The 19,197-nt window shown below is 41.3% G+C and overlaps 1 protein-coding gene and 1 long non-coding RNA gene across 2 annotated transcripts; one reads left to right on the top strand and one right to left on the bottom strand.

Moving 5' to 3' along the window:
• Positions 1 to 944: 944 nt before the first annotated feature.
• Positions 945 to 2,034, top strand: LOC145459756 (kelch-like protein 8). The gene is made up of 2 exons (XM_080338306.1): positions 945 to 1,787; positions 1,837 to 2,034. The coding sequence occupies exons 1-2, from the start codon at positions 945 to 947 to the stop codon at positions 2,032 to 2,034; spliced, it is 1,041 nt and encodes a 346-aa protein (XP_080194432.1).
• Positions 2,035 to 15,303: 13,269 nt separating this feature from the next.
• On the bottom strand, positions 15,304 to 16,433 carry LOC145459771 (uncharacterized). Its single transcript, XR_013921553.1, has 3 exons — positions 15,646 to 16,433; positions 15,378 to 15,611; positions 15,304 to 15,347 (listed from the first exon to the last, which is right to left on the bottom strand). It is a non-coding gene; the product is annotated as an uncharacterized LOC145459771 (long non-coding RNA).
• Between the last annotated feature and the right edge of the window lie 2,764 nt (positions 16,434 to 19,197).

The following is a 19,197-nucleotide window of genomic DNA, read 5'->3' as shown; positions in this document are numbered from 1 at the left end:
CTTTGTACTATGTCTCATATGCTAGGCTTACCATACGTCCTCTTTTAAGAGGATTTGTCCTCTTTTTTGACTTTTTTGAAAGTGTCCTCGGAGGACGCCCTTTTGTCCTCTTTTTTGAGATTTTGTCCTCTTTTTTAGGATTTAGAGCAGATTTAGAGCAAATTGCGAGTGATATGCCACATCTTAGCACAGACGTGAAGCTCCGACGGGTGAAAAACGGTGATTTTAGCTCTAAGCGAAAAAATGACTTTTTTTTTTTTTTTTAGTCAACCGATCACAAAGTGGGAAAAATTAACCGATTTTTGAGAATTTCACTCCGGATCTGCAAGTTGCAAATTTCTGAAAAAGTGTCCTCTTTTTTGATTTCCAAAATATGGTAAGCCTATCATATGCTGCGACACGGCCAATCCAGGTTTCAAGCCTTCCTCAGTGCAAAATAGTACCAAAACTATAATTCTCGTTAGTAAATTACCTTTCAGTTGCGAGGAGCGTATAATCTCAGTACTCGAAAAAATCGTCTTTTACTACTCGACTCGAATCATTAAAATTAATACTCGATTCAGATTCGAGTACTCGAATCATTGTGCCCAGCCCTAGATATAATCTTTATCACATGCTTCATCAGATGATGACGTATTTACAGAATAGCGGTTTCCTTATAGTTTCTGCCATTTATGGTAACGATAACGACACCGAAAAATGTTTCCCAGAGAGGCAGAGCGCTCTGTGTAAGATTTCACAATATCTTCGTTTTCAGACTTCCTCGACGTGATTGGTCAGCATTAGAGGCCGCAAAGTGTCTGTTAGATTTCAATTCAACTACGCATCGCAATTATTACAAAACGTTCACTACCCCATGTGTCGCAGCGCAGTTAATACAAGGACAAACGACTGCAGAGTTCATTCCTGTATGATTACGTTGAATAGGAAGGAGCGGTTAAACCATGTTCAGTGGAATGACGACGAGCACACCCGCACGACTTCAAGTCGAGGGCAAAGCTGCCATCTCGAAGAAGGTCGAGAGAAGTCAAGCCGTGCTCGATGCAATTTGGAATCTCCAAGAAAGAGGAGAGCTTTGCGATTTCGAGGTTCGCACTGGCGCTGAAATTCTTCCCGTGCATCGTTTCGTACTGCAAATATCGTCGGAGTATTTCAGGGGGATGCTTCAGACCGATATGGTTGAGGCTACGCAAGGGTACGTGGAAATGAAAGACATGGACGAGAAATCGGTGGTGAGCTGCGTGCGGTTCCTCTACACTGGGGAAATTGATGTGGAATTTGATAACATCCATAATTTGCTCAATGCCGCCAATCTCATGCAGCTTGAGGAGGTAAAATCCATATGTTTTGAGTATTGCATTTCTGAAATGAATGTCGAGAACTGTATCGATATTCTGGCACTGTCGAAACAGTTCCTATACAAACAAGCTTCAAAAGAGGTGGTGAATTTCATCTTGCGTAATTTGTCAAAGGTCATAGATACGACGGTGTTCAATGAATTGGAGAAGGAAGATTTGGATTCGGTCATTAAATGCAACACCAAGAGTTCTAATCATACTGTGTTGTGGGTAGCGGTCAGCCGCTGTATAAGTGGCGACGAAGCATCCCGTTCCCATCATACTTTGAGTTTTTTTAATCTAATTAACGAGTTTGAAGTTGACTGCCTGTTTGATTTAGTGATCACCAACAGGCACGTGTTGGCTAGTAGAGATTGCACGGCTCTGGTTGCCCATTCGCTCTTCGATGTGGCAAACGAGAAAAAAGAGTGCGTCGAAGCTCGCTTGAATGTATGTAACTTTATTTTAATAAAACAATGGACGGAAATATATCGTTCAGTTTACGAAACCACCTATTGGACTGTGCGCGAGCAAGGCGTCTAACAACGAAGATCCGCTGGGAAATCGTCGTGAGATGGTCCAGCGGCCAAAGAGGACCTATCACTGGATACTCGACGTTGTTCGAACAAATAGATTTGTCAAAACTTCCAATCAGCTTTATCGAAACCCAAGTGTTGACGAATCGCGACGTACTTAGACTTTCGCTCATTGTAACTGTATATGGTATTTCACTTCTCCTTTCAATAGCTTATTCTGAGTCTTGTGCCGCTAATACATAAACTGTTATTGCGAGACTCTATAATGTGTACATTTATGTGGTGCTGTGAAAACGGCGTACGAAGGCAAGAAGCTTATCAGTTATATAAATCACTATTTAAGGCTAAGCTTTTCAGGTATATAAATCACTATTTAAGGCTAACTCAGTTGAGAGCGTTATGTATGTTAGTACTTGATGTTTTTTTGCGGCATATACACGGACTCGCGATCTAGGCAATAGTAATATGGACGTAACACCTTCCACCGAAGTGCTTCTGTCAGGCGCCAAAGAAAGTAGGCCGTCCCAAGAACGCCACTGTGCGTAGCCTGTCACTCAATATACAACTGTTCATGGCCTTTCAGTAACCCTATTTTGATATAAAGTCTTGTACCGAGAATGCATGTACCGATATCATGAGACCCGAATGCACGCTATGTGGTGCTTTGAAACAGCGTATACAGGCAAGAGACGTTTTAACCGACATCGCCATGGCGGTATTATGGCAATGTAAGGCTAGCTGATGTTGGAAGCAGATAGGTATATACTGACGAAACGGCAAATCAGAAGCGCGTGATATGCATAATGGTGGCAGCGTAATATTCTTGAAGTCTACTATGCCGCTTGAGGTGGATGACATCAAATGTTGAAGCTGCTTCGGCGCTCAACTGGCGTCGAGGCATGTGAAGTCATCGTTCGGTAACTGGTATAGGGACGGTGTGAACGTGAGGTTTACGTTCGCGTTCTGTGTGTGAACCACAGATATTTAGAGGTTCATGTTTACAAACGAACCTTGGTAGGTTCTGCACTGTGAACCTTTTTCATATATTACAATTTTCACTTCATTGTAGCATCTTTGGTTGAAATTTATTGCATTTCAACTGCGGGCCCGGTATATGCATGGCGCTGGCAGCATGAAAATCAACACTAAACGATCATACACCTTGACAATCTCAAACATTTTACTTGTTTTGTTACAATTGTTTGCTCGAAATATCCAGCTTTCCGTTAGCGAATATTTAGTGACTCATCTCTGCTGTGAGCTTGACCCTCAATCACACAACATCAAGAGCGAAACAGTACACGTAGGGCAGGGGTTGCCAACCTTTTCTACCAGAGGGCCGTATTCCATTGACAAACCATCGCGCGGGCCACTAGAGGCACGAAGCTCGAAAAATTGTCAAAGTTTGCAGTGTTGGGATCAAGTCACTACCTTCGAGTCACGAGTCATCTCGAGTCATTGCACATTTTGACTCGAGTCAAGTCAAGTCAATCGATTTTCAAAGTTGACTCGAGTCAAGTCAAGTCACTCGTTTTTTGGAGGTGACTCGAGTCAAGTCAAGTCAAGTCAGGTCAGGTCAGGTCAGGTCAGGTCAGGTCAGGTCAGGTCAGGTCAGGTCAGGTCAGGTCAGGTCAGGTCAGGTCAGGTCAGGTCAGGTCAGGTCAGGTCAGGGCAGGGCAGGGCAGGTCAGGTCAGGTCAGGTCAGGTCAGGTCAGGTCAGGTCAGGTCAGGTCAGGTCAGGTCAGGTCAGGTCAGGTCAGGTCAAGTCAAGTCAAGTCAAGTCACGAGTCACGAGTCACGAGTCACGAGTCACGAGTCACGAGTCACGAGTCACGAGTCACGAGTCACGAGTCAAGTCACGAGTCAAGTCACGAGTCAAGTCACGAGTCAAGTCACGAGTCAAGTCACAATTCAAGTCAAATTGAATTTTCGAAGTATGAGTGATCATTATATTTTACTAGCTGTGTTAAAGAGATCAATTGGTCATTTATCCTGAATCAAATAACGAATGAACGAAGTTAAATATACATGCACAAATGCGTTGTATCGCTCACGCACACGTAGAACTGCTAATAAAACCCGTAAGTATAACTGTATAGCTACATCATGTATATGTTGAAACTTGCGTGATTTTATCCAACACATTTGTAGTAAGAAATGCTACGAATAAATATTCCTTCAAGATAGCAAATTTCGAGTATGTTCATAGGCCACATTATAACAACCCGACAGCGGAGATGTGATTGTAGTTATCGTCAGGAGCAAATCGCTGACATTAACACCCGATTCCGAGAATGAGAAAAAGTGCATATAATGAGTTAAGTCTGTTAAAAATTAGTAATATTTTGGAATCATTTGACTGGTGCGGCCCGCAATTGATCTGTATCTTTGAATTCGATCCGCGACGTCAGTTGAGTTTGACAGCTCTGAGCTACATGCTATATATTCTCTTATTATCAGCCAAAATAGAGGATCGAATACGAAGCCTCGAGAAGATGAAAGAAATTGATATCGTACAATACACTAGTCATCTATACACATCCGTGAGGATATAAATTCATAAAATATATTTGTTAGATTTAAATCATATAAGAGGGTAGATAAATGTGAGCGCCGTGCAATGTAAGGACAGAGCCGTTGCTATAATTCAGAGGTCTCAAACTCAAATGTGCTCGCGGGCCAGATTTTCAGTTTTGATGACGCCGCGGGCCGCAGCATTTATAGGGGTGTTTTGCGGGAATGAATTGACCTATTGAAAGTAATCCAGCAGACTGACAGTAAACACACATCGTCAAAGTGTGATTTACTCTTGCATCAGTTTAGGCCTGGCACGAAAAGAATCTTCACGTTCATAACTATTTGAATAGAATTGTTATTGTACTTTATATATATTAATTATAAGATATAGACACCATATGGGCGGACAAATGTATGATGCAATCATAGAAGCTATCGGGTTATAATTTTGCAGGTGCTATGAATATTTTAAATTTAACAGATTGATAATAGAGACTGATCTGATATCAAAACATTTTTAGGTTGAACATGGTAATTCCAATCCAGGATTCGGGTATACTTCTGATAAGTAGGCTATTAATCTCAATGCCAAATATCAAATATAGGAGTAAAAAAATATAACTATAATTTCAAAATGAATGTGTCCAAGTGATTGAAATGTCGAAACGCCGAACGGCCCATTGTTGTTACATCGTTGGAGCGTACCACTACGGTACTCAAGTGGCCCTAATAACGTGGTTTAGGGCCCAAAGATGTACCTAACAGATTGCCAATGGTTGCCATAACTACTTGCTTAGTTAGAGAAATACCAAGCTGCTACCTTCTGATCTATTACTATTCCCCTGATACGCGATTAGTATGTTGCGTCCATGGTTCTAACAAATTCATGGCATTCCGAGTCAACTCGAGTCATGTTCATTTTGCCATCGAGTCATCCTGAGTCCGAGTAATTCTACGAAAGGTCGCGTCCAAGTATAGATAACTAACCTATGAAGGTTAGTTATCTATAGTCCAAGTGCAACTCCGAAATTTCAGTCACGAATCGTCTCAGGGTCAGGTTTTGTCATCATGAATTGGAAATGTGGCGAAATAGTGAATCTTCCAGTGCATTGTAGCGTTTGCAATTGATGTGATACTGAAGTTTGATGAATAGTGTCAGATTTTTGGAGCAACTAAGAGGGAATTTTCACTTTATAACCACAAAAGATATATGAGACAATTATATATTGTCAAATTATTAAAAATCTAAAATATCGTCGCGGGCCGCACAAAATACTCTGGCGGGCCGCGTGTTTGAGACCTCTGCTCTAGATACTGGTTATCTTCCTATGACTCATCGCACCCAACGGTTAACAGTAGTAGTTTAATCCGACCCAAAAACCACCCGGCACGATGCGTCCTATGCTTAAAAAATTCATTCAAACTATCTGTATGCTAGTAGAGATAAATCTACCTTGTTTCATCATGCATGCACTCGAAACGTATGCAAACGAGTCACATGTCACAAACAAACAGACACTTATATATATACACTTCCAGTGGTATCTTTTTGCGAACGCCATACCAAGAAGCGCCTCATTAGCTCGCACGACTGGTGCTGGTAACGTTGAGGCCAATTTATGCGTTCCGCGGCGAGCGATGACTAAGCACAATTTTTCAGCAGTCGGTCTCTGCGACGATGCAATACTTTCACGAAGCCAGAATGATGATTCAGTTGTTCGTGTCGTGATTTTATCATTTCAAAACATTACAAGTATAGATGGAGAAGTGCCGAAACGACTTTCCGAAGCTAAATCAAATATACAACACGGCATACCATATTCTGTATTTTGAAATTCGTATCAACAGTACAGCCATGGCTGAATAAGATATATATGCCCTAATAGTCTGAATTCTGAATGCCGCCGGCAACTAGCTATTGCGAAATTGATTGAATGATTATGTTCCCCATGTCCGATTTTAATTCGCAGCTATATAATTGCAAAGAGAAGTGTCGGGTAATCATTTCATATAAATTCGAAGAATTCCAAATCGGCTCGAATCGTTCCTACCGTATCATTGTATCGCAATCTTAGGGTGTTATTAACTAATGAAATCATTACCAAACGAAATGAATGTAAGAAACAAATTATGCCAAGGTTTGAATAATATAGGCTATCACCTGGTCGTTACGACAGAAAGCTCTAATTTACATCCTACTATAAATCGCAGCTGATTTTGTCAGTGTCGAAATATCGCAAGATTATTCGGAATGTTCTAGCTAGAATATACAAATGAGTAGCCACAAACACAGTATCAGCATGATTCAGCAAAATGTAGTTATGTCAAGCCGTGTGCATTGTGCAGTCTGTATGCATTCAATGCGCGATTGCGACATACTCATACTCGTGTAATCGACATAGATGACCAGTAACGAAGTACTTCTACTTGCCCGGAGTACTCGAGCAGATGCCTTGCACTACTTAGTCATGTGGTTATGTCTTAGACTACCTAATTCCTCTTCTACTTGCAGTTTAATTTTTTAGGCAAAACCACTAAATTTCTGCACTTTGATTTTGCACAGTAGACAGTAGTTTTGGTATATTCTTGCACCAGTCTTTGGAGTGAAATTATCATGACAACCGGCCTAAAAAGCCGCTGGCTGTATTAATAATAATTAAGCCTACTGATAATTTTTCATTTGTCGTGAAGATATACCCCGCAATTTCGTGGCCGTCTTAACTGCTAAAATTATGCGACCCACCGACCAAACTGACTATTTGAAACTACTTGCTGAGTAATCCTCCGATCTTCATTCTTTATTTCTACTTGAAGTAGTTTTGACAGGACTTAGAAATTGCTGCTTCTGCTTGTAATTGAGTAGAAAGTTCAGGCGCTACTTTTGCTTCTACACGAATAGCGATTCCGACTACTTTGACCGCTGCTAGTAATCGACTATGTCTGCACAAGTTTAATGTCATCGAGTATGTCTATACGTTATTACAAAAAACAAACACATGTGAGATGTATCTTCTGACACTGTCCTTGAGCAGTATAAGTCTAAATCCAAGTAATGTTTAGTTTACATCTATATAGGCAAGTCACCGTATAGCGTCCGACGGCCGAAGTCTGACGAGTAGATGAGACCAAACAAAACAAATCATCAAGTGTGCTGAGTATAGAGATGGTGTGAGCGTGAGGTTTACGTTCGCGTTCCGTGTGTGAACCTCAGAAATTTAGAAGTTCGCGTTCACAAGCGAACCTTGGTAAGTTCTGCTCTGTGAACCTTTTTCATATATTACAATTTGTAACGTCATTATAACATCTTTGGATGACAAAACTCTTTACATTTCATCTTCGGACCACTCTATGCAGCATGACACTAACAATATAACAAAATCAACACTAAATGACCACGCACATTCCCGTTTTTGAATATTTATAGTGACTCTCTTGCTGTGAGCTTGACCCACAATCCCACGAAATCAAGAACGAAATACACTACATGTATATATGTGGTCAGTGAACGATGCTTATTCAAACAACCAATGAAATTGATATAAAGGATACATCGCTGTACAATGCAAAAAATCCAGCTGGCGTACGTTGCAAGTTCTTGTCGAAATGACTGGCAAAGCGAAAAAAGATATTGATTTATGTGATTATTATAGCATTTGATTGATACAGTTGATACATTTGGTAATGTTTGAAAAGTCAGCATGTATACTTCATCATTGTGGCATAATTTGGCCTGAGTCGTAGCCAGGTATCGAGTACATTAATATATCAATTCACTGACATGAAGGGTTGGATTTAGTAATATGACTTCACATAACGTCATAGGTTCACGTTCGTGTTCACGCAGAATCTTTCAATAAGGTTCTGAAAAAGGGGAGCTAATAACGTCTGTGACCCCTCCCCGTGGCCAACTAACCTTCTGTTTTAGTTTCTCACGACCGAGTGATCTATGATCCGTTAAGTCGCAGTATTGTTAAAATAATTACTTCTCTCCGGAAAATGTTCAAAATCCCCCCTTGCGCATTTTTTCATTTTGGCTACGCTTACACTATGAACTCACCAAAATAGTGATAAGGCAGTTTTCTCGTATTTAATACAGAAGTGTCAAAATAAATCGAGATGAATAACAATTAACTGACGTCATCTGATAGGGATATATACTCGAATTTCGAATGCACGTTTGACTCAAATCATACCAAAATGCAATGTACCTATATTTTGATCAGAATAATTGAAAACAGATATCCAGCATATATGCCTATCGGCCAGTGGGGACCTTTTTCGTCGGAAAAGCCATATTGGCGCTATTTTTCCATCTCAACACCCAAAGCGCCACACATGCCAATAAATTGTTACGTCACAATTTGAAATTCGTGATGTCATGGTAGCACTAATTCAAACTCACTACATGGGATTCCTCGTGTGCGCCACATTTTCTCTGTAAAAACTGGAAATTATTGTTCGAAAATAAAGCTCGTAACGAAAGGTATAAGACGCATACGGGCCAAGTTTCACCAATGATAACGCAAGGTGGCGAGATAGCGCTGTTATATAATCCGCGGCTGCAACACCAATGAGTTGCGGGTTCGAGTCCGACCGAGCTCGACTTCAGAATTCCTATAACTAAGTGTTGGAGGTTTATCTAGGCTCTTCCTCGTCAACTCATCCGCGTAAGCGTGTCTTACAAAAAGTCTAGAAGAAGTGAGCCGTGCTATAAGTCGGCAGTTACGGAATAAAAATGAAGAATATCGGCCCGGTGTAAATGACCATAGTAGTCGACAAACACCATGAATATCTCAAAACAAAACGAAACAATGATAACGTAATTCATCGTAAGTACCGTATAATTTATTATATCTGTTATTAATCGAACGTGACTGTCACATAGATTCCGAACATCTAAATACGTATCGACTTCTCAATTCTCAAAGTATTCGCCGGTAACATATAAAGTTGCGCTACACGAATACATTTTATCGTCGGTACACACAGAACGTGGCGAACGTGAAACGTGGATAGCTATGGCGTTGTTTGTAATTCGAGTTAGTAATTGTGAATGTCACATCCACAGCAGTTCATTTCGCGCCGTAGATCAGGAAGACAATGTGTATTTGGAAACTGCGTTTTGAAATGGGCGTCGCCATGTCTGCTACGCTCTTTGATTCAACGTATCGCACAATTCAAGATTTCGATTCGGATACATAGCCCCTCGCCAGGAGGTTTGAGTCACCAGTCATTTCGATGGCGTGGGTTCGTATCCCATCGCTGCCACCACGCCAGGATGCAGATGCACAGCCTGTACTCCATGTTGCACCACGAAACGTCGTCGAGATCCGACAAACGTTTATTACAGAAGTCAACAGGAGTCGAGGTTCGGCTCCAGTGTAACACAAACAATACTGGCGCATAGAATTCGCGAGTGATATTGGCTGCCGGCGTGACAGTAACTTCAATTTGAGGATTTTGAAGAGAGGGGGTATGAGCCCCTAAACATGAAGACGGCAATCTCTTTACCTCTCAAATACATGTTTATACTGCCACGAAAATAATTATTTTGGCCGTGATGAAAATTTACTAACAAGTCGCTGCAATATTGATCAATTCAGTACAAAAATAAATATTTCGCAAAGAGCCATATTTTATACCCAAAAGAGCCATAGGTTACCCACCACTGCTATATGCGGTTTGCGATGTCATAAGATGAAGCCCACAACATCGCAAGGCGTTTAAACGCCCAATGGCGATTGGCGATTCCCCAATGCGTGACCGCTTCAAGTAGTTTCACCCTATCAAACGAAACACGCTAAATCACAAATTACTTGCAACGCGCAACCACGTCCCGAAGTCTACTGATAGACAATCATCAGTTCCAGTGCGCCATGATAAATCCACAAATGCACAGGAGTACCTTTCCATGACTCTAGTGAAAGGCAGTTTTTAAAGCTTAGCGTGAGAAATGCGAGTAATGCCGCATACGAATATCAGGTATTGCAGGCAATGAGATAGATTTCATAGTTTCAGGATAGCATTTAGCAGTGGATCGTTGACTTGGTCATTGATATTTCTTCACGACCCAGTCCTGTCACCCATGTACGACTCTATATGCTTATCTTCCTATTCACGCGGTTTTCAACCCGAATCTTTCCAGATTGATCGTTATTATTATGTTATTTGCGTTCATTGTTACATCAACATGTTTAGTCCAAACGTGAACGTATTCTCGTGGACCAACAATGGCGTTCTAGGTCTGACCAAGCTCATGTTCGCTTATGCAGAAAATTATGAATACGAAGAACAAATTCTACATATGCCGACTTCATCTTGTCACGGCTTATGTCAGTTGAATCCAAATCCCTACTGTGAGAATTGCAAAATGCCAATTGCCACTGATGGTTTATCGATGATTCACTGTAAAGCGGTGAGTACGATATGCCGCTACATTGGAACAAGGCTAGGTCATGGACTCACGCCAGCGAATCTACATTGGTGTGACTACCTTGATGGTGAGTAAAGCTCTGCTTTGCAGCTATGTAGGTTCCAAGTTGAACCACCTGAAAACAATTATTTTTTTCAGGAGTCATTGATAACGTCAGGACGTCCTGGAAAGTGGGCCAGACCGTCCAAGGATACCAGAATATATCAGAGCACACCTTACTTCTCGAGCATCAGAGGATATCTCTAACAGCCATCGAAAACTGGATGCAATCACGGCAATATCTCGGCGGAGACATTCCTATTTATGCTGATTTCATTTTTTATAAATTGATTGAAAATCACCAGTTGGTGTTTCCTGAAATTCTGGATAACCTTCCTCACATCCGAAAACAGATCTGCAATTTCAAGCAACTGCCTGGAGTGTGTAATTACATAAATTCGCACATCTATTCTGATTGTATTAATCACGAAAAGAAGTTACCTGTGTTTCTGGTTGGTGTGTATGGTCGACGATATACCAAAGTCTTCATTCCGATTATCTATGGGTAATTTGGTTCGTTTTACTTTGTACAATGCGGTATGCCAACGTTCCCAGCATGCAAACCTTTCCAGATCAACTTTCATGACAATAACAGATGAGCATGAGCATGAGCATTGAGAAATCATCATGAATATTAGCGATTGTGCAAGAGTCGCATACTCCGTGGATGAATATTGTATAGTGGAGCTTGGGGGTGCCTAACCGTTTCCATGGGCGGGCCGCATAACGCCTTCGTATAAGCTTGCGGGTCACACGCAAGTCAGACATGTTAATATACCGGGTGATGCTCACCACACGGAATTTGAGAGCTAGCCTGTTGTTCGTATTTCTTCGACCAAGAATGGAAGACAATATAACTGCCTCTGATCGGACTCCGAAACACGTGGTGCGAAGAATGTATTATGATCGGGGCCTACGGTCATGTTATCGTAAGCCCGGTAGCTGTCGCTTTCCACAGGTACATAGGTTGACGTAAGCAACAATATAACTGACATTATGATTATCTAGATCAGTGATCCTCGACGCGGGAAATTTCAACCGGGGCGATTCGGGAGGCGAATGTGCCATGGGGCGATAGGAGGGCGAAAAGGGAAAGCTTTCAGGCCCAATATTTTCGATATTTTGAGAAATCGGATTTTCAATCGGTGGAAATTGATGCTAAAGATATTCAGTTATTTCCTGCCTGACAAAGAGCATGCTCGATGCACCCGGCAATATTATGTATTTTGTCACGATTGCTCCATTTATCATGTTGTTATCTTCATATTACGAATATTAGGCCTAGCCATGGCATAGTACCCAACATAAAATCCATACATGACTATTGACTATACAGCCAGCATTATTGTACAGTTTCAAGGCCGATGTGAAAATATGCTAAATTGGTAAACATTCTACATACACCCATGGCTTGTCCAATGCCAGACTCGCTGGTCGACTTTGGTTTGTGATAAATTGATCCGCCACACATCGATCGCGTTTGAATATGATAGAGTTGCCATATGTTGGAGTCCGGAAGGAGGACACTTTTTACAAATCATTGGTCATATTACCGGACTAGAAAACTGCTGATTCTAAAATATGTACTAGAAATCCTTCTGTTGTATTGACTAAAAAAAAGTTCATCTGTCCGACTCTACTCTCGGAATACACACTTTTTACTGATGTGGTGCTGACTAAGAAACAAATGACCAGCATCACAGATATGGAGCTTTTGGTTCAGGACATATGATAACCCTAGAATATTAGAAACACTAAACCAGAACACTTGCTCACAAAACCAAGCCTATACCCCCCCCCCACTACCAAAATTTAAACATTTGTTGTGATGTGAAATGTGAAGATGCTGGAAGTGAGAGCATTTGAAAATTGATCGCGATCGCGACTAGATCTTGGTGACGTAACAATATGGCTGGCCACTTTTTTGAGAATTTGTCGTCTTATTTTCTAAGGTCAGTCGCGACATGCAAAATATAAGGTCAGTCACATGCAAAATAAGGTCAGTCGCGACATGCAAAATAAGGTCACCATAATGTTAGCGTGTTTACGGTAGGGGCGAGTGTCCTTTAGGGTTGTGGTTAGGGTCAGTAGGGTTTGGAACAGTCCGCGACAAAGGCCAAATTTCAAATCATTTTTTTTTACGGAATCGGATTTAAAATATGTTTCCAATAGCGCTATAGCAACCTCAAATCCAAATTTAACTATTTTCATAACAGCATTAAGATTTCATATCCTACTATAGATCTAGATCTTAAATCCGAAGATGTTTCAACACATGTAGTTCCTACATGACCTGTACTTCAAATCCATATTTCAAATCCAACTTTTTTGATTTAAAATTTACTTTATTTTCTACAGTAGTCCTACTCTCAATTTACATTTTTCATGTTCACATCGAAATTCCTTATCTAGATCCTAAATCTAAAGATGTTTCAATATGGGCACTTGAGCAGTTCTGACGTGCACAATAAGGACATATGCACATGCAAAATAAGGCCAATCGCTACATGCAGAATAAGGACAGTCACATGCAGAATAAGGTCAATCGTTACGTGCAGAATAAGGTCAGTGTACTCAGTGGCATGCAAAATAAGGTCAATCACATGCAAAGGTAAGTCGCGGCATGCGAAATAAGGTCAGTCACATACAAAATAAGGCCTATTGCTACATGCAATCATGTTAGTGTTATGTTAGGATTGAGGTACGGTTCATTAGGGTTCGGGTAATTAGGGTGGGGTGAGTGTGCGAAGTATATTTAAAAGATGAAAACGCAAGATGCCACAACTGCAACGCAACAACAACAAAAAACGACCTCTCTCTACGGGTCACACGAGCTCTGTGTGCCAATATTCACGACCATCATACAACACGATTCGAACTAATTAACGATCGAGCAATCAATCAATCGCATGCCGCTATGATCAGCGTTCGAGGTAAATATAGTCAGTACACAAATTCTACACAAAGACACAGTGAGGACATGAGGGTTGGTGTTACGGGCATTACACCCACCCAAAATACGCCAACCCCATCCCTAATGACCCTATAACCCCAACCACAAGGACCCTCACCCCTACCCTGAACGGTTCGCCATACTATTTCCGAGAATGCTATTATCGAGATGGGCATTACCGAGAATGGACATTACCGAGAACGGACATTACCGAGAATAGACATCACCGAGAATGGGCAATGCGAAGAATCTAGCTAACTGTAACGGAATTTGTCGAGAAGTTTATACCTGAGGATCGATACCGAATGTGGCAACGCCGTGATGCACACACACGACCTGTTCATATGCATAACATCCCTGCATTGCATATATTGCATTCTCGGAAATGTCCATTCTCGGTATTGTCCTTCTCGGTAATAGCATTCTCGGTAATAGCATTCTCCACAACCCAAGCAATATGGTGGCACTGTAACAGTGCTTCCAAACTCAGGTCGAATCTGGGAAATATCGGCTTCAACAGTAGCCGTTCAGGAAAATAATGTAGCCAGTCCTCCAGAAAGGTTTTCAGAGCTTGAACATTTTCGGAGAGCCGAACCGGCTTCCAAGCATCATGAAAAGAAATCACTTCGCTAGTGACATCGATCTCATCGCAGAAAGAATTTTCTTCCCAATACTTTTCCAGGAGTTTCCTGTGTTGTCTCTTAACACATTCTATTTTGTAGCCCGACCATCCCATCTCCTTCAGTCGATCGAGATATTTTCGGAGGACTTTTGTCACTTCAGGTGGCTTTAATATTACCAACTCACACGGAAGAATCCTGGGAGTGTTAGCTTGTTTAAGAACATTGACGCAACAAGACACTATCGAAACGAGACTGCAGCTCAGAATAGCCAGACAGTTTGTTGCGTCACAATGTTCAACTCGATCACAATGCAAAAATGGTGGTTGATTTTGGAGGTTCCAGATCCATGAGCAGAATACAATCTATATTTTAGTAATCAGTACAGCGGCAGCTTTCCATTGATACCCGTTTTATCAAATTTAGCGCTCGGCAAGCGGGTCAAAAATTGTCGTAAAATTGCCTTTGGACAAATGGAAAGTATGACGTAAACCAAATGCAGTTGGCCGTACAATCTCGCTATTGGCAGGCCGTGTTATTTTTGGCATATGCCAAAATTGCTTATTTTTGGCATTTTCAAATTTTTATTTTTGGCAGTTTTGGCATCTGGCTCCTGAAATGCCAAAAATAACACGGCCTGCTTATAAGGCTTTCTAAGTCGAGCAAAGTAAACATTATTGAGAGGACATTACTAGTAGCCTAAAGCCAACCGTTTACTGAAAATGACTAAGCTGCATCAACCGAAAATGTAGGCCATGATCCGCCTAGCTCAGGGGTGGGCAAACTACGGCCCGCGGGCCGCATGCGGCCCGCAACACCGTTCTGTGCGGCCCGCGAAAGTCTAAAGGAACTTAATAAAAATATTGATAAAATGCGTACGAAAAATCGAATTAATGCAGGGACCTGATTAAACTTTTTTCAGTATATTTCACCATGATAAACTTTTTTCAGTATATTTCACCATGATAATTCTAAGGCATTGGTTCTCAATCTGGATGACGCGTGCCCCTTGGGGTCGTGAAAGCATCTGAAGGGGATCGCGAAGCTGAGCTCAACTGAAATTTTTTTCGCGCTCCGCGCGAATTACCTCCACATCATAATTATTGCTCTGTATTTAGTATGAATTTCATATTTAAAAATCTCTCATCAATAGTCGTAACCTCCCATGCCACCCAACTGTCCGTTAGGTTTGCTATAGCATCCTGGTTACGTTTTGTGATATGACGATAAGGGGGCGCGGAATCTTTCACCATCATAAGTGGGGGGGGGCATGTCTTAAAAAGTTCTAGAACCACTTTTCTAAGGTAAATACTTCCTATAACAGTTTTCATGTTTAATTTCTGGTGCGACAGCCCGATCTCAAGGCCCACGCAGTTTGAAAGGTTTCAACTGTTAAACATCACAGAAATCCTAAACGAGATAGACGTAATTCGGATCACTAGTGTGATTTCAGATTGCATGACCACTCCAGTTTCAATTATTTCAGTGATGTGCTTATAAAAAACGATTTGCGCGTGTCTTAAATAGATTCGTTCTCTGTATGGGTAGAATTAGGGTATTTATATTTTATCTACACATATAGTAGAAGCGTGCCTGAAGCTTACATGGTTATGATGCTGTCAGCATTGTGTGTCCTGGAACTGAATCAAAAGTGGAATTAGTAAATCTGAGCAGATCACTGCTCACAGATTTAAATTTCAATCCTGTTCTAAGAATCGGGAAAACGTACTTTCATCTCTATAGTTTTGACAAATTGGTTATTGAGGTCGACTAGCCTATGAAATGTTGCCATTGTTCCTAGCGCGTGGACGATATCATCATAGCAACGTTTAGTTTGTTTTAAATAAGCATAGATATTATCTCCATGTCCTCACTATATAGTCAAATACCAGCAATATTGCGTTTTGGTTTATAATCCCGATTTTATATAGTGCGGCCCGCGAATGGATTCGAATGTTGAATGCGGCCCGCGAGCTCAAAAGTTTGCCCACCCCTGGCCTAGCTAGATACTTGTTTATCCCCTTTTCGAAATTTGAAAGAATTGATGCCTTCTTGCTTCATATACCAATCACAGCAGCTCGATGAGTTCCGCTAGTATTACAGATATCCGTTCCTTTGAAGAAAACTATTGTGTCATAGTTTGCCTTTTCGCTTTCAAGCAGATAAAACGAATTGAGATACGAATCACAGCAGGTTGATGGGTTATTAGAGGTAGCCAATATCCATGCCAGTGAAGCGACGGAATTCCTTATCGAACCATAGTTTCTTTAGTGGCTCTTAATCAGAGGTCTCAAACACGCGGCCCGCGGGCCGCATGCGGCCCGCGAGACCATTTCGTGCGGCCCGCGACGATATTTTGGATTTCGAAGTATTTGACAATATTTACCCAGCATTTTTGTTTTAATTTGAGAACTTATAATTAGCTCTAAAACTTCTCCAGAAGCCTGAAACTACTCATGCAAACTTCGCTAATACATTACTTTCAAAAGTTACCACGCAGTGGAAGATCAACTATTACGTGACATTACTTGTTTATGATGGTAAAACATGACACGTTGATGATTCGTGACTGAAAATTGTGATTTGGACTTGGGCGCGACCTTCTGTAGAATTTCTCCTACTCGTATACTCGTCGCGTCAATCAGAGAAGGACTTTTGTGGCTCGGAAAGCCGTGACTTGGTACAACCACCCACGCAACAAACCATGGTGTCCTATATATGGTGTTGACACAAGCAAATCTCACGGCTCAGTGAAATTGGTCTACGTCACACTTTCCATTTGGTCGAAGGCAATTTGACGGTAATTTTTGACCGGCTTGCCAAGCATGAAATTTGATAAAACGGGTATCAATCGAAAGCTACCGCGGTACCGATTGCAAAAGTATAAATTTATTCTGCTCGTGGTCCTGGAACTCCCAAAATGAAGCCTCGAATGTTGCATTGTAAGTGAGTTTGGTATTGTGACGCAGCAATGACCTCTGGCAACAGGTGAGCAGAACCGCAAGCTGCAAGCGTATTGGCCATTGTTGCGCAAGCGATTGAGCAATGAGCATTCACACTCTCACTCTCGTGCGCATTTGCTCCTGAGCTGCTAAGACGGTATGGTTGCGTCGCAATATCAAAGTCACTCACAATGCAACATTCGATGCTTATTTTGGCGAGTCCCAGGGCCCCGAACTTTATATTTTCGCAATCAGTACCTTGGTGGCTTTCCATTGATACCCGTGTTATCAAATTTGATGCTGGGCAAGCCGGTTAAAAATACCGTCAAATTGCTTTTGACCAAATGGAAAGGGTGATGTAGACCAATTTCACTGAGCCGTGAGATTTGCTTGTTTCCACGCCATATAGCACACTATGAACAAACTATTAAACTGGTAGGAGAAATAGTAAAATATCAAAAGTTGGTAGCTTGCGTTGCGTAGCTTATTTAGATATCTAAGCAGGTAGGTATGGCAACCGCCATTGGCATTATGTTGCCCCTTTCATGTATAGTTGGTTACATCCTGTGTGATCTTGGCACTTGTGTATCTTGATAGATGTTATTATCGCCAATTTAATGTGGCGAGTATCAACTAGTCGTAGCCTACGCTCCACAGCTGTAACACCAATGGATTCTTCGGCGATTGCACATTTATATTGTTATGGCATATATCCATTATGTTCAAGTTGTTATTGATCTGTTCCAACATTCGAAGGTAAAATCAAACGCTGATTCTATTTAAATTGTGTAATGACATGATCATTATAGGCTAGTTACCAGGAGTGGGCCTATGCTAGAAGCCCGGAAATAAGGCCCCTACTTTGAAACACATTGAATTCCCCTATTATTGGTGCTGCGGCCCGCGGCGCCATCAAAAAGTAGAAATTGGCCCGCGAGCACATTTGAGTTTGAGACCTCTGCTCTTAATCATATTATGCTCTTTTAAGATTAGAATCACAGCAGGTTGTTACAGATTTGTGCGCCAGTGAAGCGAAATTATTCAATGTTATGCCGTGGTATCATCACCACACTAATGTGGAGTGTTCGCGACAATCAGCTGTTTTAAAACCAACCGTATCGGTCAATCACATGCTTTACGACTAAACGTCATGACAGGTGTTGGTCAGCTGAGAGAGGTGGACGACGAAATGGCAGAACAATCAGGACCTAATATTAATTCTTGTCTACTTGATACACTCTATTCCCGAATTATCGCGTCAGCCTAAACATATGAATTATCGCGTCAGCCTAAACATATATGTTGACCAATCTATAGAATGACTAACCGTCTACTGAAAATGAGTAGGCCCATGCCGCAAATGAAAAATGTAGACCATGATTTGCCAGCATATTTGTTACTCCCTTTGCGAGCTCTGTGAGAGTTGATGACTTCTCGATTTCAACCATATTATACTCTTTTGAGATATGCATGACAACTGGATCAGAGATGCCACTGAGATATTTTGGAAAAACCCAGATTTGGACGTTAAAAAAACCCAGAAAAACCCAGATCCTCTATTTCACTCAAATTTATATGATATAGCTGCAAAACAGTGACTGAGAGTCATCAATCACAGTTATACGGACATAGAAGAAGTTTTAGCCCTTGATATTGAAATCCCAACGGTTCATTTCCATAATATGCATGTTGCTCGGTTAAATGAGCAAATCCATCGAAATATGATGTTTTCCTCTCGACACATTGCTACCAGGCATTCGGTATGGGGGGTCAATATACGCAATGTATTATATATTCGTAATGTTAGTAACAATGCTAAT

The sequence above is a fragment of the Botryllus schlosseri genome, unplaced genomic scaffold (genome assembly GCF_051294905.1).
Source record: "Botryllus schlosseri isolate E-star unplaced genomic scaffold, Bs_hap1 Bs17a, whole genome shotgun sequence".
Classification (NCBI taxonomy): Eukaryota; Metazoa; Chordata; class Ascidiacea; order Stolidobranchia; family Styelidae; genus Botryllus; species Botryllus schlosseri.
Note: the sequence above shows the minus strand (reverse complement) of the source record. Positions and strands in the feature narration are given on the sequence as shown.